At 42.9% G+C, this 26,283-nt stretch overlaps 1 protein-coding gene and 1 non-coding gene across 14 annotated transcripts in view; both read right to left on the bottom strand.

Annotated features, from left to right (window-relative positions):
- RAD51B (RAD51 paralog B) overlaps positions 1-26,283 on the bottom strand; it is a 738,822-nt gene that overhangs the window by 157,975 nt on the left and 554,564 nt on the right. For 11 of the 13 annotated variants that reach the window (XR_015134112.1, XR_015134116.1, XR_015134113.1 and 8 more), the window contains one exon: positions 14,927-15,030. Coding sequence is in view for 9 of the 13 variants with exons in the window: in XM_086320092.1 (XP_086176218.1) it covers positions 14,927-15,030 (104 nt within the window). In the remaining 4 variants the exon portion in view is untranslated. Of the gene's footprint in view, positions 1-14,926; positions 15,031-16,323; positions 16,726-26,283 lie in introns of those variants that run through there. The other 2 variants (XM_086320103.1, XM_086320096.1) reach the window with 2 other exon arrangements.
- TRNAR-ACG (transfer RNA arginine (anticodon ACG)) lies at positions 19,785-19,856 on the bottom strand. Its single transcript has one exon. It is a non-coding gene; the product is annotated as a tRNA-Arg (tRNA).

A 26,283-nucleotide genomic window follows, 5' to 3' on the forward strand; every position in this document is an offset into this window, starting at 1 on the left:
GAGCCTCTTAGCAATTTCTGGGGGGTTCACCCCCACAGACTAGAAATGATTACTCTCTAATTCTTGGCCCAATATTGAAGAATCTGAGAAGGTACACAAATATAGCACCCCCACTTCTATTTTTCTTTGATGAGTGCTTTAAGATAACAATGATCCCCCAACAGAGTCCCTTCTGAAAGCTGTTAAGAAATGTAGGCAACAAAGCACAGTGAAAGCCTCAGCTTTTTGTTTGGAGAAAATCAGTAATGTATTCTGCAGTTGGATGATGCCCACCCTCCGAGAATCTCAGAAGGCTCCTATTCATTAAGTTGGTAATGGTGGCCTTAGAAAAGATTTATTATGACTTAGATCAATCTTCAGAGAAGGCAACGGCACCCCACTCCAGTACTCTTGCCTGGAAACTCCCAGGGACAGGGGAGCCTGGTAGACTGCAGTCCATGGGGTCGAACAGAGTTGGACACGACTGAAGCGACTTAGCAGCAGCAGCAGCAGATCAATCTTATGGGGCTTCCCTCATGTCAGTAAAGAATCTCCCTGTAATGCAGGAGACCACCTGTAATGCAGGAGACCTGGGTTCAATCTCTGGGTCAGGAAGGCCCCTGGAGAAGGAAATAGCAACCCACTCTAGTATTCTTGCTTGGGAAATCCCACGGACAGGGGAGCCTGGAGGGCTGCAGTCCATGGGGTTGCAAGAGTCAATCATGACTTAGCGGCTACACCACCACCACCAGATCAATCTTATAGTCATTATTATTGGCCTTAGAAGGGGATAATAGAATTCTCCTTATAGAATCAGAGGTGGAATCTGAATTAGTATCCAGCTACATAGTTAACCACTTAATCATCCTGTCCTTCCTGGATAGAATTCCAACCTTCAGAGCTGCTCCTCTGCTCCATGACATCAGTGCATTCAGAGAATGCCAACTCCTCTTCCACGACGAGGAAGGGAGCCTGCCAGGCTTCCAACAAGGGAGAGGCAGGGTCTGGATACGTACATACAGGCCATGAAATATTTCAACACACCTCTTTTAGGTGTTCTGTGGGTTTCAAGCCCCCAAGCCCCCATGAGGCATTATTTCCAGCCATTAAAATGTTTCCTGAGCTTAGATACATCTGGAAAGTTTTGGAAAATCCCACAGGAAGGAGACTGAGCCAAGAGAACTCCTTTTCTCATGCCATTCAAGAAGCACTGCACAAAATGTTTGCCCTCTAAGACAGCCCAGTCCAGGAACCCAACTCTCAGGACTGGAGAATCATGGCAGACAGAGGAGCCCTCTGGGGAACAGAACCAATGGAGACTATTTAGGGTCTCATATCCATGTGCTAACCAAAGAGCTAATGTAGATCATGGCAGTCAAGGTCCATCAGAAAAATGGGACTCACCCCAGGTAGTTTAAGAGAGAGAGTTTAATGTTGAGAACTAATTACAAATGTGTTGGAAGAGCTTGAAAGGAGAATAAGGAACAGTGAAGCAACATAGAGACTAACAAGAGTAAGAAGCCACCATCACCCCTAGGGCTGGATTAACAAAGGAAGGGGTGCTGTTGTTAGGGCTCAGAGGATAGAGCTGCCCATCTCCAGCTCTTCACAGAGCTGGGTCCACAAAGGGATTGTGCTCAGTTGCTCAGTCATGTCCAGCTCTTTGCGACCCTACAGACTGCAGCCCTCCAGGCTCCTCTGTCCATGGGATTCTCCAGGCAAGAATACTGGAGTGGGTTGCTCCAGAGAATCTTCCTGACCCAGGGATTGAACCCATGTCTCTCACATCTCCTGCATGGATGGGTTCTCTACCTCTAGCACCATCTAGAAGCCCATACAAAGGGATCACGGAGGAGGAATTGGGGTCATTGGAGACATCACTGGAAAAAGAGAGAGGGAGGCAGAAATGTGTGGCTTCTCCCATATTCTTCATTCTCCCTCCAGGGCCCCAAACTAAGCAGAATCAATGGAAAGGGAGCTGGGAAAGGCAGCTCACATGGTTAGTTCCCTGTGGTACTAACCTGAGCAGAGGAAAGGCAGGGAGTGTATCTGAGAGCGAAGAAGCAATTGACTGGCAGGACCCAACAAGGCAGGGCCTCTTGATTCCCAATTTGCAGATAAGGATCTTCAAAAAACAAAACTTTGAAGCCTAAACTGGTAGTTCTCCAAACTGGTTACTGATTCTACACCCCTAGACCTGAAGTTTGCCAGAATTCCCTGGAGCAGGAGATACACCTGTCCTCACTTCCCCCAGCATGTGTTTCTAAACTTCATTTCCTGCACGTTCTGATGACCACTGTCTCTTTATGGAAACCAGGGTTCTAAAAGAAGGAAATAGCACTGAAGGTTGGGAAGAAGGGAATGATGGGCTGGAAGAGATGGTGCAGGGTCAGCAGGGGGAAGAGAACATTTGGACCTAAGATTCTGCACAGTTATAAAAATCCCTTCTGATCTCCATCCTGACGGCAGTCACTGAGGTCTGGTGAAAGAGAGGAAATTGCTACTCTGTCCCATAAGTAGGGAATGGCGTGTGTTCTGGGCAAGGCCAGCTCTGGTCCCCCTCCCAGGCCTGCTCATCTCCTGGACTGGCCCAGTCTGTGAGTAGATGAACAATAACCTCATTTACTCACTTATATCAGAAACGACCTTCCTTCCAACCTCCTTCCAGAGCCAATCACTGTGCTAGAATGCTGTTGATCCTGCCTCCTAGTCGTTGCATCTCTTTTCCTTCTTCTCCATCTCAGTGGCCACTGTTCCCATTCAGGCCCTCATTTCTTTGCATTTTATTTCAAACGCCTCCAAACCCATATGTAAACTCCTGCTCAAGAGCACCTTGCAGAGTATAAATCTGATGTCACAGCCCTGCTGGAAGTCTCTCATGGGGGCTTCCAAGCCTTCAGAGTCAAGTCTAATCTCTCCTATCTTTCCTTGCTTTATTTCTCTACACAGGCCTCAGTTCCCCCCACCCCTACCCATTGCACAGACACCTATATCCTCTCCCCAACAGCACTAAAGAAGGACCATTTGCAGTTCCCACCCTGGAGCCTTTGTTCACACAGCTTCCTCGGCCTTCTTTCCCACCTACCTGGCCAGTACTGATATGCCTTTCAAGTCTTAAACATTATACCCTCCTCTGAATCCTCCCCTGACCATGTCTTCGCTGCTGAGGGTTCTGAGCGTCCCAATGCTGATGACCACTCTGTCCTCCACTGAAGTTCCCTCAGTCCCTTCTTGTATATATTGATACTTATGTCTGTCACTCTCTACTAGGCATCTTCCTTCTGCTGTATGGCTTGTTGGGGCGGGAAATCAGACTTATTTGACTTCACATCCCCAGCATTTGGCACACACATCTACCTGGCAAAGATCTGAAGGTAGAAAAGGAAGAAGGGAGGAAAGGATGGCAGGAAAGGGGAGTGTCAAGCACTTAATGGTCTCGTCCAGATAAAAAGAGAAGAGTTATAAGAGGATCCATGTCTATGGTTAGAGCAAACACAAAGGACTATTATTACAACTGCAGACTCTAGAAGATTTATTGTGAAAGACTTTAAAGCTGTAATGTATACCATTTCTTAACTGAGAGAAAATATTCAATTTTTAGGAGAAGGAAAAAAAAAGTGACCAAAACTTCACAGATGCTATGGCCGTCGCTCAGCCAACTTGTCTCAGTGGGTTTTCTTTGCGAATACTTGGCTTTCGGACAACCACAGCGTGTAATGAGACTCCCTATACACAGGGGTCCTAGAGACAAATGAAGCCTCTGGTAGAAACGTCTGCTGTTTAATAGTTTAAAGGCTGGCTTCTGGGAAGAACTATTCTTCTCCAGGCAATGGGATGAAATGCTGACATGCTCTTATCAGAGGCTGTCCCAGGGATCTCAGAGTGAGGGCTATAAACACGTAAGGTTAGTCGCAGAATGTAAGGTTAGTTACAGGTAGAAAGTGGAGACCAGTCACAAAGAATAGCCTAAGTTTCCATGTGTGGCCATATAGAACAGTGTGTCTGGAAAGAATACTGCCTAGCTATAAACAAGAGAGAACAGCATGGTATAAGCATGCCTGTGGAAGGGGAAGAGGCCACACTGGACCTATTGCACTTGTATTTTAAGGAGGCCCCTGTCAGAGAACACAGAACTGTCAGAGTCTTCCCATTTCACTAGACAGTGACCGAATCTTCCTCAGCAGGGGTAGAATAATGTTTTCAGAGAGGAATAGACAACTCAGGAAGGCTGTAAATGTAAAACATGGCATTGACTACTCTGTGGGGAAAGTGACTTTGCAAGGGAAGTGTAAAGAGGCAGAGATGGCTTATATGTCATGCTGTATCATCCATGAGGGAAGGCATGTCTCTGCCACTGTACCTCCTGGCCTGCAGGTTCCCACCGGAAGAGACCATGAACAGGTGGGCACAGACTGTCTCCAGTGTGGGCAAGACTCCACAGAGACTATCTTTTTTGGCTTTGACGGAACATGGCAGAACACTGAAGCCAAATCAGAATGTGAAAAAGAAACCGGCTGGAAAGACCAGAACTTAGCAGTTGAGAGAGGAAGGGCCAGGCTGTCCCCTGTCTGGATGGTGAGGTTCAGAGGAGCTGAACATGTCCCATGGAGCTCATTCTTCCTCAAGGGTGTTCTGTAGCTACCCAGAGCCACATCATCATAGGAAATAATTAGGGATTATTTAACTAGGGATTATTATACAAAGCTCTCTCAAGGCAAAGACTCAGTCTGTTCTTTGAAGGCATCATTCTTCCTGGTTCAAACATTGAAGGTGGCCACACCACAGTGACTGTTTGGAGAAATGTTCTGCAATTACTTCCAAGGAGTGTGCATGAATGATCTTATATTAACACGGGGTTCAGTATAGGATGGGTTTCCCTGGTGGCTCAGACGGTAAAGAATCTGCCTGCAATGCAGGAGACCTGGGTTCGATCACTGGATTGGGAAGATTCCCTGGAGAAGAGAATGGCAACCCACCCCAGGATTCTTGCCAGGAGAATTCCTTGGACAGAGAAGCCTGGTGGGCTATAGTTCATGGAGTCACAAAGAGTCAGACACAACTGAGTGACATTTTCAATATAGGATAATGATTAAGAAGAGAGGGCTGCAGGGAAGAGAGTGTGTATGTATAGGGGGACCACCCCTTGGAAGCCATGTGATTCAGAGCAGTTTTTAAAAAACTCTGTAAACCTCAATACGCTCATCTTAAAGTATACCAAGTAATACTTCTCTCATAGAGTAGTTGTGAGGCTTGACCAAGAAAATGCCCACAAAGTACTTACGAGAGTGACTGGCACAAAGGAAACTCAATAAATGGTTGAGAAGACTGAGCAAAGCAACCAGAAAGTCAGGGCTGTGCTGGGTGATCTGTGCTCAATCCCTTCCCGACACGCCAGATGCCTCACTTCTAACGTTTACAGGTTTATATTGATGCGTCTCTTTCTGGAAGTGTGACGCGCAGGAAATTCTGTTACTTGGAGTCACGGATCATGATCTCGGCTCAGTCGCTCACTGCCAGTTCTGAGTCGAGGATTCAGAAAGTAGGCACGGGTAGGGCCACTGTAGCTCGGCTCTCCAAAGGTGTTCGCCAAATCATGATCCCTTTGGTAACAATAAAACAAGGGTCCAAGACTCCAGCACACATGTTCTTTGTCCTAGATGCCAGAACTCTTAAGCTTTGCCAAGCCAAGAAGGGAAACTTTCAGAAAGAGACCCTCTGTGGAAAAATCTCTGCTTCAAGCATTTGAACTGTAAGGCAGTTGCCAGCAGTCATTGACTGGTTTAAAAATCTGAAGGTGACTGGAGGGGTGGGTGTGGAGAGAGGATCAACAGGGTAGGAAAAAGTTGAGGGAAGGAAGGAGTGAATATGTCAACTCTGGTAACTGAAAATCACAAATTACTTAGATTAGCAGAAATCAGGAATGCTCAATGAGTTAAACTGCAGTTGACAACCAATCATGCATTAGATAATGTTTAGCATATCATAAAATGTTATGGTCACACAATCAGACATATATATTCAAATAGAATTCTAGAGACATACTTGATTCATTTCCCCTCACATCTCCATCATGCAAATGCTTTGTCTGCTTCCCATACCCCTACACCTAATTTCACAAGCCATTAAGATTTTGGAAGGGTCTGAAGCCCCACCGCATTTGCTGCTCCAATTAGACTGAAAGGCAAACCAGCATCGCACCACGCAGATCCCTGGGAGAGAAGCAGAGCCATAGGCTCAGGCAGGCACACTCTACCATCCACAGCAACCAACCAGACAATGAGTTCTGTAAGTTGGATCTCCTTGGTTCATATGTGTGACAAACTACATTTTTCAAATCCTGTACACAGACAGGGCAAGGAGCATTCTAAATCAGTCACGTGCCAGAAGTCACAAGCCAAATAATGGCAAGAGTAAGAGAAAAAAGCAAGAAGCAGCCCATCATCTACTTCCTAATGTCCCTGCCCCAGAGCAGAAGTGCTGTTCTAATATGCAATTCAGTAAACTTTGGAGGTAAGCTCAATGACACTCAAGATCCAGCCATCTCCAGGGAAAAATCAGACTGAAAGATAACAAGAGCTATTCATTACAAGCCAAAAGAATCATCACTAAGACAAGGCTTCATTTTCCAGCATCTCATTTCATTCCTAAATTAAAAATAAATTCCCTCATCTTAGAGAATATAGTATAGCCAAAAACAGTTAAGCTCCAGAGTTAACACAAACTTGGCTTCAAATCTCAATACTACTACTGGATATACAGTATTATCCTCAGCCCAGTTTATCTATTTGTAAAAAGGAAGATGATGAGATGTATACTAAAAGGTTCTTGTTGAAGTTAATGGAAAAATGCATGTGGAATTATAAAATCTGATATCCACAAAGAACTTCCTTCCATTCCTGGAAATTAAAGAAGGTTTAAATTAGTGTTGCCTAGCGCACTGAAATGGAGAAAAGATATTTTTCACGACCAAACAGTGGGACCCCAAGATGGTAGAAAACAGGTCCCCACATGGGCTACTTCTTGCCTTCTTTGCTCTCTCTGTCCCACTTTGACTTCTTAAACTAAAGATGCAAACACGTAAAAAATATAGCTATGAAGTTTCTCCCATGTTGAGAAAACTAGACACACAATTCCAGTACTCAAAAACCATTGAGCACATCTAGCCTGTGAAGATAGGCAACAGGAAGCTCAAGATTTTAAGGGTGACCCTCTACGAGTACAAAAGACCATTTGCAGGAGAGGGGCAGAGAAGTCAGCCCTGTTTGCAGGATGTTGTCTGTAAGTCATTCAACTGAGAAGTCCACACTCATGGTGAGGTTCAACTTGGAAAAAGTCACTTATTCACATGCCTGGGCCCAAGCATTTAAAAGGCTGATAATTCATTGCAATGTGGGGTGGGATGGTACCTTTCAAAAATATTTTTCTGCAGAGTTCTGTAGAACCTTTCTATACACCACGGAAAATCAGAGGGAATATAAATATCACATCGCCTGCAAACATAGTAATTTGACTGGGTTGGGGACTTTTTTGCCCACTTTTCTTACTAAAAGTTGGCAAAGTGAGAATAGCGACAAATTAGAAGTGAAGAGAATTTAACTCCAGTTCCATTTCTACTGTGTACTAGTTGTGTGATACCGAATAAGTCACCCCTAACTGTTAACCGTTTGATGAAGGGACTAGAATAGACTATGGGTCTGAAGACCACTCCTGTGAGAATCACTGAAAGTGCTTGCCCTATCTGAGTGGTCATTAGGGGCAGGGCCTAGGTATCTTCACTGTTAATGAACACTTGGGATTTTGTTTTCTTGTTTTAAATTTTATTATTTTTTATTTTGCTCATTGGGAGATAATTGCTTTACAATGTTGCTGTACAATTGCTGTACAATTGTACAACAATGTGAACCAGCTGTAAGTTTACATATATCCCCTCCCTCTTACGCCTCCCTCTCACTGTAGTTGATAATCACTGGATGAGATGATTCCTAGAGGGTATCTCAGGACAGGGACTCTGTCATATTCTAAATGGTTTTGTTCTAGTGAAAGTGCTGGTTCATTTGTAAATCAGTTTACACTTTATAGACATACGGAATCCTTCGTTCTCCTTTGCTTCTCCTAACCAAAGAACCCAGTTTTTTCCCTCACTCATAGCTAACCATGGGGTCGCAAAGAGTCGGACATGACTGAGCGACTTCACTTTCTATAGCTAACCAGCCAAGGCTAAGATACAACATCCTGTCCAACCTCCATTTTCAAATGAGCCAACTAATCATCAGCATCCTTGACTCCCAGGTCACTGCCTTGTCCATGAGAGCTTGTAGCTGTTTCCTCTGTTGTTTCCCTAGCCTGACAGTGAGGCCTTCAGTTTTGATTCCAGAACCCTGAGTCTCTTCTACTTCCTGCCACAGCTGAGATTTCTCTAGAAATCTCTCATTCACCTATTTGCTCTGGTTTACTTGGCAAGTTAGAGCTGAGAGGGTCACTGAATAAGGAGATTTGGTGCCAGACAGTACGTAAAAATAAAACTAGTCAGAGCTGGAGGAGAATGACGGAGGTAACAAAACACCGGTGAAATGAGTGGTTCATCACAGGGGAAGCACTCAGTGACTGGACCCCTCATTCAGCCCCTGACCGTCAGAGGCTGTGATCCTCAAACAGAGAAATGAAGACATGTTCTAAGTCTTTCATAAAAACAAATGTATTCAATTTACAGCAGTATTCTTTATTCACAGATGTATTCTTTCTACTTTCTGGTGTTAATGGTATTTTAACCCTTTTTAAAGGGTGGCAACAATTAATTTTGCAACTCTATTTGACTGAAAAAAAAAAAAGACATTTAAAACTTTATGCTGGTTCCCCAACTCTTGCTTTGGTTTGATTTTTCTTTAAACTTCTGTTGACCTCAAGTGGCTCAAAATCTCCTAGGGACATGGGCACTTTTCCTCAGCAGAGGTCTGTGGTCTTTCATGTACAAAGTATCTGAAAGGGGCACCCCCATCAGAAGCCTGGGGGCAGTTGTGCAAAGTACATTTTAAACTGTCAGTTTCCAATGGAACCTCTTCATTGGAAAAGGGAAAAGTTTTCTCTACTTTAGCCCATTCACAAGGAGTGATTTTGGGAGCACACTGATTTTTTTCAAAGGGAGCCCTATGGAATTTACGTTTTTTTGGTTAAGTGGTGGGAAGGATAATTATATTCTTATTTCGAACGTGAAGATAGAAACAGGAAGTGTGCACCTGGGTATGTGAGTTACCCTTTCTAGGTCAGAACCTGTCTTTCTGCTCCGAGAGTCTTAGTTCACTGCATTCATTTGCTGCTACTGTCTACTTTAAGGTGCGATTTCCTTAGATTTTAATACACTTACCTGGTGACCTGAAAAAAGAATCCTCTTTAAAGTCCCTATTTTGGGGTCCCCTTTCATACATTCTCCCAGATTCTCAATAGCTGTTAGAACACTTCCGATGGAAGAGTGTGAGCAGTGGGTTAGACTTCACACATGAGGGGCTCTGAAAGGGAGGAACATTTATACCCATGGCAATGTACTTGGCTGGGATTCTCTGTGCCCTTTGCTATTTCTGCAGATATTTATGCTTAAAAAGACATTTCTCCCACCTCTGCAGGACAGCCAAACTTCTCTTCTGGCTGGATCGAGTCACCACTGAAAACAACAACAAAAAAAGTCTCTTTGCTTAAGAAAAGCAAATGAGTTGGGGCAGAAAACAAAGGAACAAACAAGATGAGTGCCCTGGACCATTTTACAAAGGTAGAGGTTCATAAAGGTTTATAAAACTGACTTGAAAGTTGAAAGTTGAAAAGTTAAAACTGACTTAACATCAGGCAAAACATCATTTCCAATCTCTGTCTTTGTTTGGGTGAATAGGGATATATGTTTGACATTCTTGCCCCAAATCTGCCCTTCAGTTTATCTGGGAGAAAAGATTTATCATCTTTTCTTTCAGTTTTTCAGTCCTTCATTAAGCCTTTCCAACCACAGAGTAGAGAACTTAAGACCTATGGAAGATAGCAGCAAAGATTTCTTATCCTTCCCAGAGGCCAAAGTCCCCTGGCTGCCTGTTCCCTGGGAGCAGCTGCAGGACTCCTGTGCTCCGCCTGGGTCTGTGTTTAGGCCTCTGGCTTGCTTACACAAAGGAATTCCAACTAGGATTTCAAGGGAAGCCTGACTCTCCTACAGCCCCCAGCAGGCGGGTTCTGCAAAAAGATATTCCTATACTCAGTATTCTTACAGTATATCTAGAGAAGTATCTGCTTGAATTGATTTGATGCTCATCTTTAAAAATGACTATTACTAACAATTTAAAGGAACTTTTACAGTGGAAAACTCAAATTCTATGGGGAAGAGTGATTCTAAATAAGCAGTATATCCTTCTTCCTCAAGACTGCATTCATGTGTGGATATAAGGAGTTTCTTTTTCTTTTTTCTTTCTCAAAATACATGCATTGAATGTGTGAGTGTCAAGCACTTGTCTCGCCTCTGAGGGTACACAGTTAAGATTCAGTCACAGCCTTCACAGGGTCACAAAGAGTTGGACAAGATTGAGCATGCATGCATTACAAAATCTTCACAGTGATGGGGTTTGAGTCTTTCAAAACACAAAATGGATACTGAGTGAAGAATTCCGTCACCAGAAAGGAAACACCAAATACCTTCAAGATGCAAAATAACCAGGGACTTCAAAAAAGCCTAAGGATTCAAGTAAGAATCAGAGTTTGAGTAACAGGATTGGTCTTTAGGCTCTTCCCTCCAGTGTTCTGAAACTTCAGAGTGCCTTCTAAGCAGAAGATGAAAATATTATTATAAAGTCCATTTAAATAAACCTCCTATATGAAAAAGTTACCTCTCTCCAATTTGTTGAAATAAGAGAGTCATAATATTTATTTCATCAAGGGGGTGTGAAGCTTAGTTGGGATTAATTTACTTCATTACTCCTTCCAGGGCACTTAAAAATTTATATAATCCCATATGTGGTTTGTATGAACAGACTACATGAGGATCTGATGAGAAATAGTATGAATATTTCATCAAGTTTTTTCATCATTCTTTCAAGTATAACCTCCCTCCTTCTAACTTTTCCAGTCCCTTGTTACAAGGCACCTGGTTACTATAAGAGCTGCCCCAAAGTAGTCCTTAGCCAATCCATTCTGGGTGCCACTGCCTCATTCATGGTTTTCCTTCGTTGTAGCAGCCGCCACCTCCTCTATGCTCACCGGATGCATGATGCTGGTACAGCATGTTCTCTTTAGATGTTTATCTGTGAACAACTACAGGACATCCACTTACACTTTGAATCCTAGCATCTTACACACAAATTGGCAGACAAGAGGTGATTAAATAAAGGTGTATCAAATGAATGTGTGACCCAAACCCTCTGCTCTTGTTAAAAGGCAAACCTCAGCCTGGATCTTCTGAACACGTGACCTGTCGTTCTGTTTCTCTTCTTTTGCTGTTTGACTTCCCTCCCACATCTTTCCCTTCCTTTTTCACTCACCTAATTTGATCTATTTAAGGCAGAGATTTTCAACCTTGGCTGCACAGTAGAAGCACTGGAGGGAGTGTTATAAATAAAATGAACACCAACTCTTGGCCCCATCAGCAGAGATTTTGATTTACTTGGTTGGGGTGCAGCCCTGGCATTGGTATTTTGTAAATGTTCCTGTGGTGAGTGGGAGGTGCAGCCAGGGCTTGAGAAATGATGATTTAAAGTGATACTCAAGTCCCACCTTCTCCTGAAAAGACGAACGTGCCTCCGAGGAGTTCACCTTCCTCTGGCTTCAAAGCAGTTATCGTTTTTAACCACTTATTAGATCACAAATCAAACACTGCCTGTGACAGGACCTCAGTGTGAGTCTGCTTTTTAACTGACTCACTGCAGTTTGGTTCGTCTCCTGTCCTAGACTGGAAGAACCCTGAAGGCAGGAGCTGTGTCTTCTACTTTGCATCCCCACGCCATGCATACAGTAGACCAAAACATATTTTTGAGCATTAAAAAGAAAAAAAAAAAAAAAACACCTAGTAGAGGCCATTTTAACTCTAAGGATATGTCTTTGGTAAGAATAAAAATGCTGCAAAAAGGGTGGGGCAAGATTGAAGGAGAGGAGGGAAAGAGTAAATAAAAGTCAAATGGAAAAAAAAGCTAAATTAGTCCAAAAGAAAATGTTTCCCAGCTTCTTAAAAGGGTTTTTTTTTTTTTTTTTTTTTGCAACCCCGAAGCAGAATAAACAAGAGAATTAACTTGGCTTGTGCCCTGATAAGGAGATTTCTTTCCTGGTTATATAATTTTACAAAGTTTCCAGGGTGTAAAGAAAATAATCACCCATGGCGGACTCCTTGCCTTGGACTATACAATTCAACTTTCGGGTTAATCGGCTTGCGGATCTGCTCAGCTTGACCTGACCCCCTTCCAGCTCTGTGGTCTCAGACTAAGCCTCACATTCAAGAGCCCTGTTGTAGAGCTCAGTGTCATAGAAAGGGGATAAAACATAATCCTTATTCTATAACCTTGATCCTTTGGTCTAGTGGCCTCTACCTGTGCATTAAAAAAAAAAAAAAAGCTATCCTGGTATCTTCCCCAAGTAGCTGGTGCTCCATGGCTTTGCCCGTACTAGAATGATCCAGGCAAATTCTCCTCCTAAATTGAGTTAGAAGGAAATATTTTGTGCAATTACCTTAAAAGGTGGCTTTCAAATGTTATTTTGTGCCCATATCCCAGAAAAAGTTTGGCTTGCATATGGCTTTTCTACTTGTTCGGGAAGTAAGATCACAGGAAAGGTTCAGTGAATCACTAGGTACCCCCTTTGCTAAGGCAAGATAAGGTCATCAAATAGAGACATGTTTTCAGTACCAACATTTATCCTGGTTGTTAGGCCACACATTTAACAACTGGTCCCAAAAGTCACATACATTTCTATAAATTAATTAAATGTACATTCTTTTGCTTGGGTTGGCCATTTTAACACTGGTCATATTTTACTTTAATTTCCGATTATTGTGTGCAAACATGATTCAAAAACATTAAGTCCACTCGACGGATTAGTAATGATGGTAACAAGTTGTCCTTTGTAGATTAAGATAACGCTGCTGACCTATCTAATAGGATAGGAGTTGATAGACTGTCACTGATCTATCCCTGCTTTGCTTTCTGTTCTTCTTGTGACTAGTGGCCTGCATTTGACCTTATGAGCCAAGAACCAAGAGCCACCCAAACCCTCCACTCACCAAATAACAGTAGCCTGCCTGCTACTTCCTGTTGACACTGACAAACTAGACATGACTAGTTAATTTACTAAAACAAAAGGAAAAGAAAAATGTGGCTCTGACCTCTTTATTTACTAATAAATGCTAAGTAGAATTACTAAAACTGGGATCTGGGAACCTGGAATCCATGGTACCCTATACAATAAACTGAATCAAAAAATCTGTGTGTACCATCTAAAATCAAGAACAGAGATAAACTGCAAGTTTTGAAGGCATAAAGTTAAGGATCCATGAAAATGAAAGCACACAAGCAATTTTGCTTTCTCAAATTAGAGTTTAGGTAGTAGTGCTTGACAATCCTTAATGGTATCCCCGATGGCTGTAAACAGGGTTTATTTAACATGATTTATAACTTAAGGTACAAACCAAAGGTTATTGGGTTCTACCGGAACATTTTTTAACATGTTCCACTGAAAGAGAAGTAATGGATTTAGAACCCAGAGTACTTACGTCATCAGGGAAAAGGTATCACTGAGGTAATGAGCAGGCCAGGGCCTGAACACTCAAGAATGTTCCCTTCAGTGAAAACAAGCAGCTCTATCTTCTCAGAACATGGCCGACTCAATCATCGAGCTGGAATGTTATTTACACAGTCCCGAGCAAACTAAGAAGTCTCTGGTCTGTAACCAAGGGCACTCAGAAAGTCATGTCTGCAACAGGCAAAGACTCATGTCTGTTTTTGACGATTCCTGATTCCTTGAAAAACAGCCAGTTTACTTAATGCAGGTAAAGGGAAACAACTCCCTTCCTACCACCTTCTCCAGAAAGGACCACCATCATGATACTTCATGCCTCTTTCATTAATAACTTGGATTTGTTATATATTTAGCAAGATGGGCAAGTCTGGGTTCTGAATTCTGCCCCATCCAACAAAACAGGATAATCCCCCTGTCTTCTTTCTCCCGCTTGTAGGAGAGTCAAGATGGAGCCTGGTCCACATAGCAGGATAAAGTTGAGGTTAGATATCAGGAAAAATAAACTTCCTAATTATGAAACTTTTCATGGAAAGGGTCAAACTGTGGTGTTCCTTTCTTTGGAGTGGGAGGGGGAATTAAGAAAGATGTAAAAAGTAACCTTTCTGGATACAGGTGGGGAATTGAGTCCAGGATAGACAGAATTAATAGAGTTCTGAGAGAGTCATTATCCTTTTGGATAATTTCTGGCATCATTCAGTACTTTAACCTACTGGTTTATGAGTTAATGCAAAAGTACCCAGGATCTGGAGAAGAGTGTATTCACTTAGCAGAGTCTGTGTGGCCTAAGGATTTCAAAACATCCTAACCTCAAGAAAAAGCATCATCGTTATTTAATTTATACACAAATAATCTAGCCCTTAACAACTACTAGCTAAGAGAAATGATCATTTATTCACCCTTTAGAGGTAGAGTGTTGGAGATCCCTTAGGGGTAGAAACCTTGGTCACTCACCAAGCTATTGGCAAAAATCAGGGGTCAACGCTCTATTTTTTGTATTTTTTTCCTTGTGTGTGACTTATCTTCCCAGTTTATTAGAACTGCTATTGAGGTGGGTAGGGAGACTGGTTTCTTTACCCACCCTCTGACAGTGTTGGCCCAGGACAGTCAGCATGGCCAATGCTTTCAGAAGATGAACACCCAGACTGCTGGTACATCTTGTTCTCTGACCTTGACAGTCAGAGAACATTGTCAAAGCACTCACCTGTCTTCTCTCCGAACCAAGGTACTGGAGAATCAGCCGGGTGTTCACACTGTGACTCCAGGTGTTTCCTAGCGCAGCTGTCAAACAGCTAGATCCAGAAGTGCCTGAAACGAAACAGAACGAAAGCATGCTTATGGACACCCAGTCTCATCATGGTCTTAAGCAAAAGTCCAGTCACTGCTCATTGCTCAGACAGCACTTGGGAGCCCAGGTCACTACTACAAAAGTTGATGAAGGAAAGAAGGAAGCAAGGGCTTAAGGAATATGAGACTAAAAAGAAAAACCAGCATGGGTTTCCTTCAGCCTCAGTGAAAGTAACCACCATTGGGCTCAGAGATAACAGAGTTATATATCAATAAGAGGTTACAGTGCAAGGCAGGTTGGAGCCATCGCTAATAATAAATCAAGCTACTCAACATCCACGGCAGAAAGGCATAACTTGACGACACAGAATACGAGCCTGTTATGAAATAGTCTTAGTTTAATAAAGTTGTAAGACTTTTCCAGGTTGATAAGACTCTTAATTCAGTTTCCCTTATCAATATAGAAATGATGGCATATGTATATAAAATTTCTATGCCTTTCCAACCTGAACACACATGAACCCCAAAGAGGAATCTGGAAGATCTCATCATTTCATATCTAATCTGTATTAGACATTCTTATTCCAAGAGAAACATTCTTTTACCTTCTAAGACTTTCCTATAAGGGGGAGGATCTGAAGTAAACTTTATCTGACTTTCTAGTCTATACCAAGTTGCATTTCAGCTACCCTCTGACATCTCCAGAGCATCACTGACCTCTTTTGACATAACTAGAAAGAACCCACTCCTGCACTTCTCCCTTTTCTGTGTTAGCAGCAGGCTTACAAGTCCCATCACTTAGAAGTCAGCACTGACTCTCATCTGGAGCACATTCTGAGGTCTCCTCCAAGCTCCTGTGTTCACTTTGGCCCTGGGCCATGAAATGGGTCTTAGCCTGAGGGGGCATGTGGACTTGTAGTTTGTCTTGTGTCCTCAAAATGCTATCTCTTTCCAATGAGGGGATCAAGTACCAAAAGGCCGAAGTCCACTGAATCAACTAAAGCAAAATGAGGCCTTGAATGTCTCATTTGTTGCCTGCTCATGGCATCATCTCATGTTCACCCTCTGTGTGAAATAGGAATTGGTCCTCTTTTCTGGGTCACCATCTTTCAGGGTGTTCTCCCAACTCTGCATGGTCTTAAGCTTGTTGTTGTTCAGTCACTCAGTCATGTTCAACTCTATGCAACCCCATGGACTACAGCATGCCAGATTTCCCTGTCTTTCACTATACCTGGAATTTGCTCAAACTCATGTCTATTGAGTCAGTGATGCCATCCAACCATCTCTTCCTGTGTTGCTCCCTTCTCCTCTTACCCTCAATCTTTCCCAGCATCAAGATCTTTTCCAATGAGTCGGCTCTTCGCATCAGGTGGCCAAAGTATTGAAGCTTCAGCATCAGTCCTTCCAGTGAATATTCAGTGTTGATTTCCTTAAGGATTGATTGATTTGATCTCCTCGCTGTCCAAGGGATTCTCAAGAGCCTTCTCCAGCACCACAGTTTGAAAGCATCAATTCCTCAGGCACTCAACCTTCTTTTATGGTCCAACTTTCACATCCGAACATGACTACTGGAAAAACCATAGCTTTGACTACATGGACCTTTGTCGGCAAAGTGATGTCTCCACTTTTTAATACACTCTCTAGGTTTGTCATAGCTTTTCTTCCAAAGAGAAGCATCCTTTAATTTCATGGCTGCTGTCATCATCCACAGTGATTCTGAAGCACAAGAAAAGAAAATCTGTCAGTTTCCACTTTTTCTCCATCTATTTGCCATGAAGCAATGGGACGAGACACCATGAGCTTAAGAGTTTTAAATATTGAGTTTTAAGCCAGCTTTCCCACTCTCCTCTTTCACCCTCATCAAGAGGCTGCGTAATTCCTTTTCACTTTCTGCCATTAGAGTGGTATTATGTGCATATCTGAGGTTGTTGATATTTCTCCTGGCAATCTTGATTCCAGCTTGGGACTCACCCAGTCCAGCATTTCACATGATGTACTCTGCATAGAAGTTAAACAAGCAGGGTAACAATATACAGCCTTGACGTATTCCTTTCCCTTTTTTTTTTTTTTGGTGTTTTAAAAAAATGTTCATTTGCACATTTACTGACCACGTTGATCCTAACCCTGTGCTTAGGGAAAATCCCTGTGATGGAAGCCCTGGTTTCCACAGGGAATCAGGCCCACACCTGGACATAAGAATGGTAATAAACAGGGCCACAAACCCCATCAGGGATGCGAGCACTTGGTGAGAGTGCTTGGTCAGGAGGCAGCACCAGTGGGTTCCCAGCCATGGCTGGAAATCATTGTTCCATGTCCAGTTTTAGCTGTTGCTTCTTGACCTGCATATAGGTTTCTCAGGAGACAGGTAAGGTGGTCTGATACTCCCATCTCTTTAAGAATTTTCCAGTTTGTTGTGATCCACACAGTCAAAGGCTTTAGCGTAGTCAATGAAGCAGAAATAGATGTTTTTCTGGAATTCTCTTGCTTTTTCTATGATCCAATGGATGTTGGCAATTTGATCTCTGGTTCCTCTGCCTTTTATAAATCCAGCTTGTACATCTGCAAGTTCTTGGTTCATGTACTGCTGAAGGATTCATGTCTAGCTTGAAGGATTTTGAGCATTACTTTGTTAATGTGTGAAATGAACTCAATTTTGTGGTAATTTGAACATTCTTTGGCATTACCTTTCTTTGGGATTGGAATGAAAACTCACCTTTTCCAGTCCTGTGGCCATTGCTGAGTTTTCCAAATTTGTTGACATATTGAATGCAGCACTCTAACAGCATCATCTTTTAGGATTCGAAATAGCTCAGCTGGATTGCCATAACCTTCACTCTGTTCATGGTGATGTTTCCTAAGGCCCACTTGACTTTGTACTCCCGGATGTCTGGCTCTAGGTGAGTGATCACACCATCATGATTATCTGGGTCATGAAGATCTTTTTTTGTACAGTTCTTCTGTGTATTCTTGCCACCTCTTCTTAATCTCTTTTGCTTCTGTTAGGTCTTTGCTGTTTTTGTCCTTTATTGTGCCCATCCTTGCATTAATGTTCCCTTGATAGCTCCAATTTTCTTGAAGCGATCTCTAGTTTTTCCCATTCTATTGTTTTCCTCTATTTCTTTGCACTGTTCACTTAAGAAGGCTTTCTTATCTCTCCTTCCTATTCTCTGGAACTCTGTATTCAGTTGGGTATATCTTTCCCTTTCTCCCTTGCCTTTTTCTTCTCTTTTCTCAGCTAGTTGTAAGGCCTTCTCAGACGACCACTTTGCCTTCTTGTATTTCTTTTTCTTTGGGATGGTTTTGGTCACCGCCTCCCATACAATGTAACAAACCTCATCTATAGTTCTTCAGACACTCTGTCTACCAGATCTAATTCCTTTATCTATTCCTCACCTCCACTGCATATTCATAGGGGATTTGATAACTCCTGGACTCAAATACAGCAACAGATAAATGTGGTTCAGTGGTTCTAGGCTGGAAATGATTCTGTGGGCAGTATGGAGGTATGAGTGCTATAGTGTCCAGAGGGTAGAGGTCAGGGATGCTGTTAAACACCTTGTGATGCACAGCCCAGTCCACATAACAAATTATCCAGCCCCAGATACAACAGGGCCGATGGTGAGAAGCCATGGGTTAAAAAAACAACAACAACACATATTTTTCTCTGGTTCAAGCAGATATGGGAATTGGATATCATCCACATTAGGGCTTCAACAAATCTGGGGTTTCAGATTGAGGGAGAATTTAATGAAGGAGAGAATAAAATTTAGGGTGACCTTGGTTCATCATATATACAATTCAAAACACAAATGAATTAATTTGAAAACAAATAATCTGGACTGTGCTGATCTGATCACACTGCTAACTTCAGGACTAGGTGTTCTGAATGCTTTGTCATCTGCATCTGCATCTCTCTGGCCCCATTTCTCTGGATGGATGGTCCTGTAACCTCCTGACTTCTCTGTCTCCATCCTCCTTGAACTCTTGTCAGCATTTGATAAAGCTTCTTCCAGCATCCAATATACTAGCCTCTTTGCTTCTCCTTGTATCAATCATGTTGAGTATTCCTTTTCCTTCTCTGCTTTTCCTCTCTCTCTCTCCTTAGTTGTGGGTGGATCTCGGAGAACTGGTCATGAGCAGTTATTTCCCTAACACCCACATGCCTTCAGTGGCTAGGAAGGTAATGTATATTAATAAAGAGACCAAGTGTCTGCATCTTAGCCCGTAGAAAAGTCTTTACTACCACAAAGAGATGTACTCTCTCCCGTTTTTCTTGAAATACATGGACCTCTCAGTCCGTCTTTCATTCCCCCATTTTTGATCGAGACACACTAACAGAGAAGTATTTTCTGCTATAAGAAAGCCAACACTGCAAGGACAATAGCCACTGGTGTTCCTTTTTCTTGCATTTTTACAAAACAGCTTTGCTGAGACAACTCACATGTTGTACCATCCACCCATTTAAAGTGTACAGTTCAATGGTTTTTACTATATTCAGAGTTGATCAACCATCACTACAATCAACTTTGGAACATTTCATCACCCCCAGAAGAAACTCCAGATCTCTTAGCCATAAGCCTGCAGCCCGTCCTTCCTGTCTTGAAGCCCTAGGCAATTATTAATCCACTTTCCGTCTAATATTAAGTGCTAGGAGATGATGGGGAATAGTGGAGATGGTGGTGAATCAGACAATTCAGCCCACCAGGCTCCTCTGTCCATGGGATTTTCCAGGCAATAGTACTGGAGTGGATTGCCATTTCCTTCTCCAAGGGATCTTCCCAACCCAGGGATCGAACCTGGGTCTCCTGCATCGTAGACAGATGCTTTACCGTCTGAGCCACCAGGGAAGTCCCCATATCTTTTGATCTTATTTTAAAAACTAATACTTTAAGTACAATCTTCTGATTGGAAAATGCTGGTTTATTTAAAACAATTTTTAAACATGTTAAATGACTCATTCCCACCAAGCTTGCAATGTCTGCTCCATGCGGGATGTCCTCACTGTTGACAAGGATGACACCCCCAGAGGGAATGACTTCTAAGCCTCTGTCTTAGTGTCCCACTTACCTCAGCCCCTGTCTCTCATTTTCAACGACAAGATCTGCAGGCCTAATATGATGAATTTGGGTACTATAAACTCAGTATCTTCAAATCAAGCTTATACGCTTCCTGTATAAATTTACTCCTCCTTCTTTGGCCTTCTAGTTAATCTGATTTGAAACCTTAGTTCCATTTAAAAAATGTCTCCCTCTCCTGTGCTTCTCAGTTTCAATAAACTGTGAAGTCAGGTTCGCGTCACTGTAAATGTCTCACCTACATCCGTTCATTCTACCCCATCCTAGATCAGAGGCACATTACTTTCACCTGGGGATGGCTGCAGTCACCATGCTGCTCTGAGTTTCTCCCTATGAAAACATCCTTTATTCTACTGTTTGTTTCAGCTGCCCAGGCACACAGCTAAGCGTGTTGCCCTTCCACTTACGAGCAGCAAGCTCAGAAACTTTTGGCGGCCCCCGAGTTCTTTTGAAGAGTTCTAAATTCCTAAGATTGGTGCTCGTGCAGCTGTGTCCGACCTGCCTCTGTGCACGTCTTCCCTCCATTCCACTTCATAAAGACTCTGTCTGCTCCAATGTAATCACTCTTTTCTCGTGTGCCCCACCTCCCATGCCCACGCATCATCTTCAGTACTCCTTCTTACACGCCACCTCCCTGGTCATCACAGAAATAATGCCTTCCTCCTTCAAATGCCCATGACACTTTATATTATGCTCTCATGTTGCTGCCATTTTCTATCCTGTGGCATGCTACTTGTGTGCTTTTCTTAGCACCTCTGATGTATATTTTAAGAGGATCAAGTCCAAGTCTGATTTATATTAGTGTGCCTGATTCACAAGGTTGAAGACCCAAAAGATGCTTCAGAAACTGTGGTTAAATAGTCAATAAGTTATTACTATTAAACTTTGAACTATTATATATTTGTTTTAGCAGCAGATTTACATTCTTAATCCGATCTTGCTTAAGCCAAAGTTAATAGGTTTACATTTTTCAAGCAAACTCTAGAAGCTTGTGGCTCCGATGCCCACTAAGTGATAGGAGGAACTGAGCCTGAATTTGAAAGTTCACCAAGGAAGAGCTACATGTGAATACTGAGGAGTTGCTAATGAGTTACGCACTCAAAAAAAAAAAAAAGTGGTGATACAACTGTAGGTGTTGCCCGGGTCCAAAAGATGTTTACAGGGGTCAGAGCCATAAAAGGCAGCAGTGCTTATTTAAAGAATTCCATGTCCCTAAACGAATGAAAACATAATTTTAGAAAAGGACCCACATGCTTGGCTGCTTGTCAGACAGGTAAGCTTGGGTCCTTAACCCAAGGCCATGAGCAACAATAACCAGAGAAAATTTTCCAGTGGAAACCTTGAGTGGGCAAGCTTAGGGAGCTATATCTTCAGGAGTGTTTACAAATGCTAAGCCACCACAAGAGCAATAACAGCAGGACCTTAGATGATAAGGAAATGGGAAATGTTAAACGTTAAACAGTTGATAAGGAAAAACAATATTTTAAAAGTATAATACTATAAACTAGGCACTAGGTAAGCCCTTTAAATAAGGAGGGCTTATACCCTGTTTGAGCTTTGTATCTTAGGTACATCTTTTTTGATCCTGAAAACCACCTTATGAGGTAGGTAATATCATCATCCCTATCAACAGACCAAGGCTGTAAGAGATAAGTAATTCTCCCAAGGTCACATGTTCGTTAATGATAGAGCCAGGGTTCAAAACTAGGCCGAGTCTTTTTTTTGGTGTATAGTTGATTCATAATGTTGTATTGGTTTCCAGTGTACAGCAAAGTGATTCAGATTATATATATCTTTTCCAGATTCTTTTCCTTTACCAATGTGTTAGTCGCTTAGTCATGTTCAACTCTTTGTGACCCCATGGACTATAGTCCGCCAGGCTCCTCTGTCCATGGGATTTCCCAGGCTAGAATACTGGAGTGGGTTGCCATTTTCTTCTCCAGGGTTTTTTCCCTTATACTGCTACTGCTAAGTCACTTCAGTCGTGTCCGACTCTGCGACCCCATAGATGGCAGCCCACCAGGCTCCCCCGTCCCCGGGATTCTCCAGGCAAGAACACTGGAGTGGGTTGCCATTTCCTTCTCCAATGCATGAAAGTGAAAAGTGAAAGTGAAGTCACTCAGTCGTGTCTGACCCTCAGCGACCCCATGGACTGCAGCCCACAGGCTCCTGCATCCATGGGATTTTCCAGGCAAGAGTACTGGAGTGGGGTGCCATTGCCTTCTCCATTTTTCCCTTACAGGTGATCACAAAATATTGAGTCGAGTTCCCTGTGTTATACACGTAGGTCCTTGTTGGTAATTTCTTTTACATATAGTAGCAGGTATATGACTGGGTCTTAACCACTATTCCAATTAGCCTTCTCTAGGCTCATTATGCCGGAGAAGGCAATGGCACCTCACTCCGGTACTCTTGCCTGGAGAGTCCCATGGACGGAGGAGCCTGGTGGGCTGCAGTCCATCCGGTCGCTAAGAGTCGGACACGACTGAGCGACTTCACTTTCACTTTTCACTTTCATGAACTGGAGAAGGAAATGGCAACCCACTCCAGTGTTTTTGCCTGGAGAATCCCAGGGACGGGGGAGCCTGGTGGGAGGCTGTCTATGGGGTTGCATAGAGTCGGACACGACTGAAGCGACTTAGCAGCAGCAGCAGCAGGCTCATTATGTCAAATAGCTGGCCACTCTGCCAGCCTGGGGCAGGTGGGGTGGTGGTGGCTGGGAAGGGCCTGAAGAGCCCAGAGGCTTATCTCTGGGAAGACACTGATGGAAGTATGTTGTGAGCATCTTATCAACTCATCTGAACTCTGTGCGTCACTCAGGCCCTACACTCGGCTTCCTCTGTTCTGATGTACAGCAATAACCCAGGGCAAGGGGTTTCCAGAAAGACACTACGTGCCCTGGCGTGGCAAGTTATTTAACCTCACTCAACTGGCCCAGCAACTGGATTCAGGCAAATCAGGTGGCCTGAAACTAACCCTCTCTGGTTGGAGGATTAAAAAATCTGGTGAAGACTGAAAAGTTATTTCACCTAATAGGACTCTGAATATGGAAAAACAATCGAAGAGTGGTTACAGGTGGTGGCATGGCTTGAGAAAGGAAAGTGGGGAAGCTATCAGTTACTATAAATTTGTAATTTTATTTTCAATTAGAAAACTCAGTGGTCTCTAATGTCTTTTGACTTTTAAGCATTCCTGTGTGAGGGCTGGCATAGATGATCATTAATGCTGTTTATAGGAAATTTAAGGTAGAAGGAATCTGCTTATTGGCTTTTCAGAAAAGGTGATTTCCTGCCCAATGACCTAATTGGTCAGGAAACAGCTATGTGAATCTTTTCTAAGCTCATTTTAGCAGAAGGTACAAAAATCGGGGCATTCCCTCCCTCTCTCCTTTTCGATGACTGTGATATTTAGATCTGCCAAGGCAGTATGACTTCATTGTACTAGAATTTGGTTGATCCCAATACAAATAAAAAATCAAATAAGTGAACTGGGTTTTAAAAATATTTTCATTATTGGAAATTTTTCATGGTCACAAGACTGAGCTTATAGAAGTACCTGAGTAAGCTCCAGACAGAAAATCTAATTTATTTACACCGAAGTCACGTCTCTTTGGGAATCCCTAGTGGCTCATTGGTAAAGAATCCGCCTGCTATGCAGGAGATAGGGGATTTGATCCCTGGGTTGGGAAGATTCCCAGGAGAAGGAAATGGCAACCTATTCCAGTATTCTTGTCTGGGAAATCCTATGGACAGAGGAGCCTGGCAGGCGACAGTCCATGGGATCATGAGTTGTACATGACTTAAAACTAAACCACCATCACCAGATCTCTTTTAAAAAGACTGAGGGAATAGTCATCCTCTACTGTCTCAGAGACACTTTCAGGTAAGTCAAAGCATACCCTCTCTCTGTGATTGCTTATCCATCTGTAAAATGTGAATAATAATTTTTGCCTCCAGGAAACCAAAGGTTCTTGATGACCCTTAGATGAAGATACTTGATATGTATAAATGACAGGAACAATGATGATCAAACACTGAAGATAATATTCTAGGGAGAAAAGAAGTTTAATCATCTAGTACTTTTTTTTTATTCTTACAATGAGGCAGGCTAGTAAAGCTCAGTAATGAAGTGGTTAAAACAGCAGGATTTGGATTCTGGAATATCTTTCATGACTACTATCTCTGGATCCATTCCCCTACTCCTTTGGAGTGGGAGTGGTTACAAAGACAAATTTCTTACAAGGCAAGAAGCTTGCTTTCCTCTCTTGCTCGCGCGTGCGCGCTCGCGCTCGCTCGCTCGCTCTCTCTCTCTTTCGGCTCTGCACGGAGGGTGTAGTCCTTGTGCAATCAGCCTGGAGGAGGATAAGCAGGTTGCTATGTAGCCTTGATTTCCAAAAAGGTAATGGGCTTCTGGTACCAACCAGTGTCAGTATTGAGGGCGCTTTCAATGAGGAAACTCCTTCTCTAAAAACATTGCAATTTATGACTCCTATGCTAAGCGTTTCTGGGAAGTCAAATGGAATCTCCAGAATATAACATGAAAGTGTGCCCTGTGGCAAAAGGTCAACTTTAAAAGACTAGACTTTTCCATGCTTTAAAAAAAAAAATGTAAACAAAGCAGCGACTCCCAGAATAGGAACTGAGGGGAAGGAGAAGTTCATGGCCAGAGAGGGCTGGCTCCTCTGGACATTAGGTCTCTCCTGCCCCTTTAAATGAAAGACAATTTATTGAGACTAGAAAGAGGAAATTTTAAAAAACAAAAAAGGATGAAAATACAAATGTTTTCAGTCCTTAAATAAGTTCGGGGAAGGGGATGGTGTTGTTAACCACTGGAGTTGACATTCTCTTTCTGATCTCTCATCCTCACATCTGAAACATGTTCTATATGATGCATGATGGCATATGGCTGGCTGGAAGACAGGACCCTGGAATTCTATTTCTGACTTAGCTGTGGGCTTATTTCTTTTTAATATTTATTTATTTATTTGGCTGTGTCCGGTCTTAGTTGAGGCACGGAGGATCTTCGTTGCTCCATGTGGGAACTTCCATTGCGGTGAACAGACTCTAGTTGTGGCACATGGGCTCCAGAGCACGTGGACTCTCTAGCTGTGGTGCACCAGCCTAGCTACTCTGTGGCATGTGGGATCTTACTTCCCTACGCAGGGGTAGAACCCGCATCCCTTGCATTGCAAGGCAAATTCTTAACCACTAGACCACCAGGGAAGTCCCTAGCTGTGGGCTTTTAATGAGACCAGGTGGGAGAAGAGAATGATGTAACTGAGAACATCTTAGCAGACCTTGGTAATGAGCAGTTAGTTCACTTCTCTGAGCCTCCATTTCCTCATCCACGACAAGAAGGGGTTGTTCAAAATGATCTCAAAAGTTCCCGCCTGTACAAAGAACTTTGAATCTATGGTATTTTAATGGCAAGAAATTAGTTCCTCATTCTGGACCTTACTTTTTCCAGGAAGTCTGAGACTGCTGTACTCAGTGTGCTGTTTGTCAATGTCTGCGCCCCACCCAGCACTCATCTAAGACTGAAGAGTGCAGATGTGGGCTCCTTTTCCTAAGAGCAGATTTCTCCCCAGACTAGGGATTTTCTTAGTCTATCCTACCTACTAAAACCTTTTGATGGGTAAACATGTGTTGGCCAGTGGCCAAATCCCAGCAAACACAACTTCATAAGAACAAAGCTTAAAGATGGGAGTCTGAGTGAGAGAGTAGGGATTAGAAAGGGATTATCGTTCATTAAATTCAGTTTCCCCTGTTTAAAACCAGGCCCGTGGAAGTTGCTGAGCTTCAGCATATGCTTTTTTGGTTGTTGTTGTTGTTGGGTCACTCATTTGAAGTGAGGAAGTGACTGAGAATCTTGTTTAGCCTCAATAGAAAGATGAAGTAGGGAAATGTTTAGATCTTTTTCCGAAGCTTCCCAGAGTAGCCTGAGTTACTTCTGCTAATGGATCGTGAGCTCTTTTGCTATTTGACGCAGAAAGCCAGAATTTCAGCAGCCTACACTGAAGAGGCTGTCTATAAAGAGGGAGGAAGACTACAGAGGATAGGGTATTTGAGAATAAGGATTCAAGACGACTGACAAGTTCCATAAGGCCACATGGCAAATGAGAAGGAAATTCAAAAGGGAGGGGATATGTGTATACATATAGCAGATTAACTCTGCTGTGCAGTATACACCAACACAACAC

The sequence above is a fragment of the Bos grunniens genome, chromosome 10 (genome assembly GCF_055505025.1).
Source record: "Bos grunniens cultivar Pamir isolate PY7600 chromosome 10, Bosgru_T2T1.0, whole genome shotgun sequence".
Classification (NCBI taxonomy): Eukaryota; Metazoa; Chordata; class Mammalia; order Artiodactyla; family Bovidae; genus Bos; species Bos grunniens.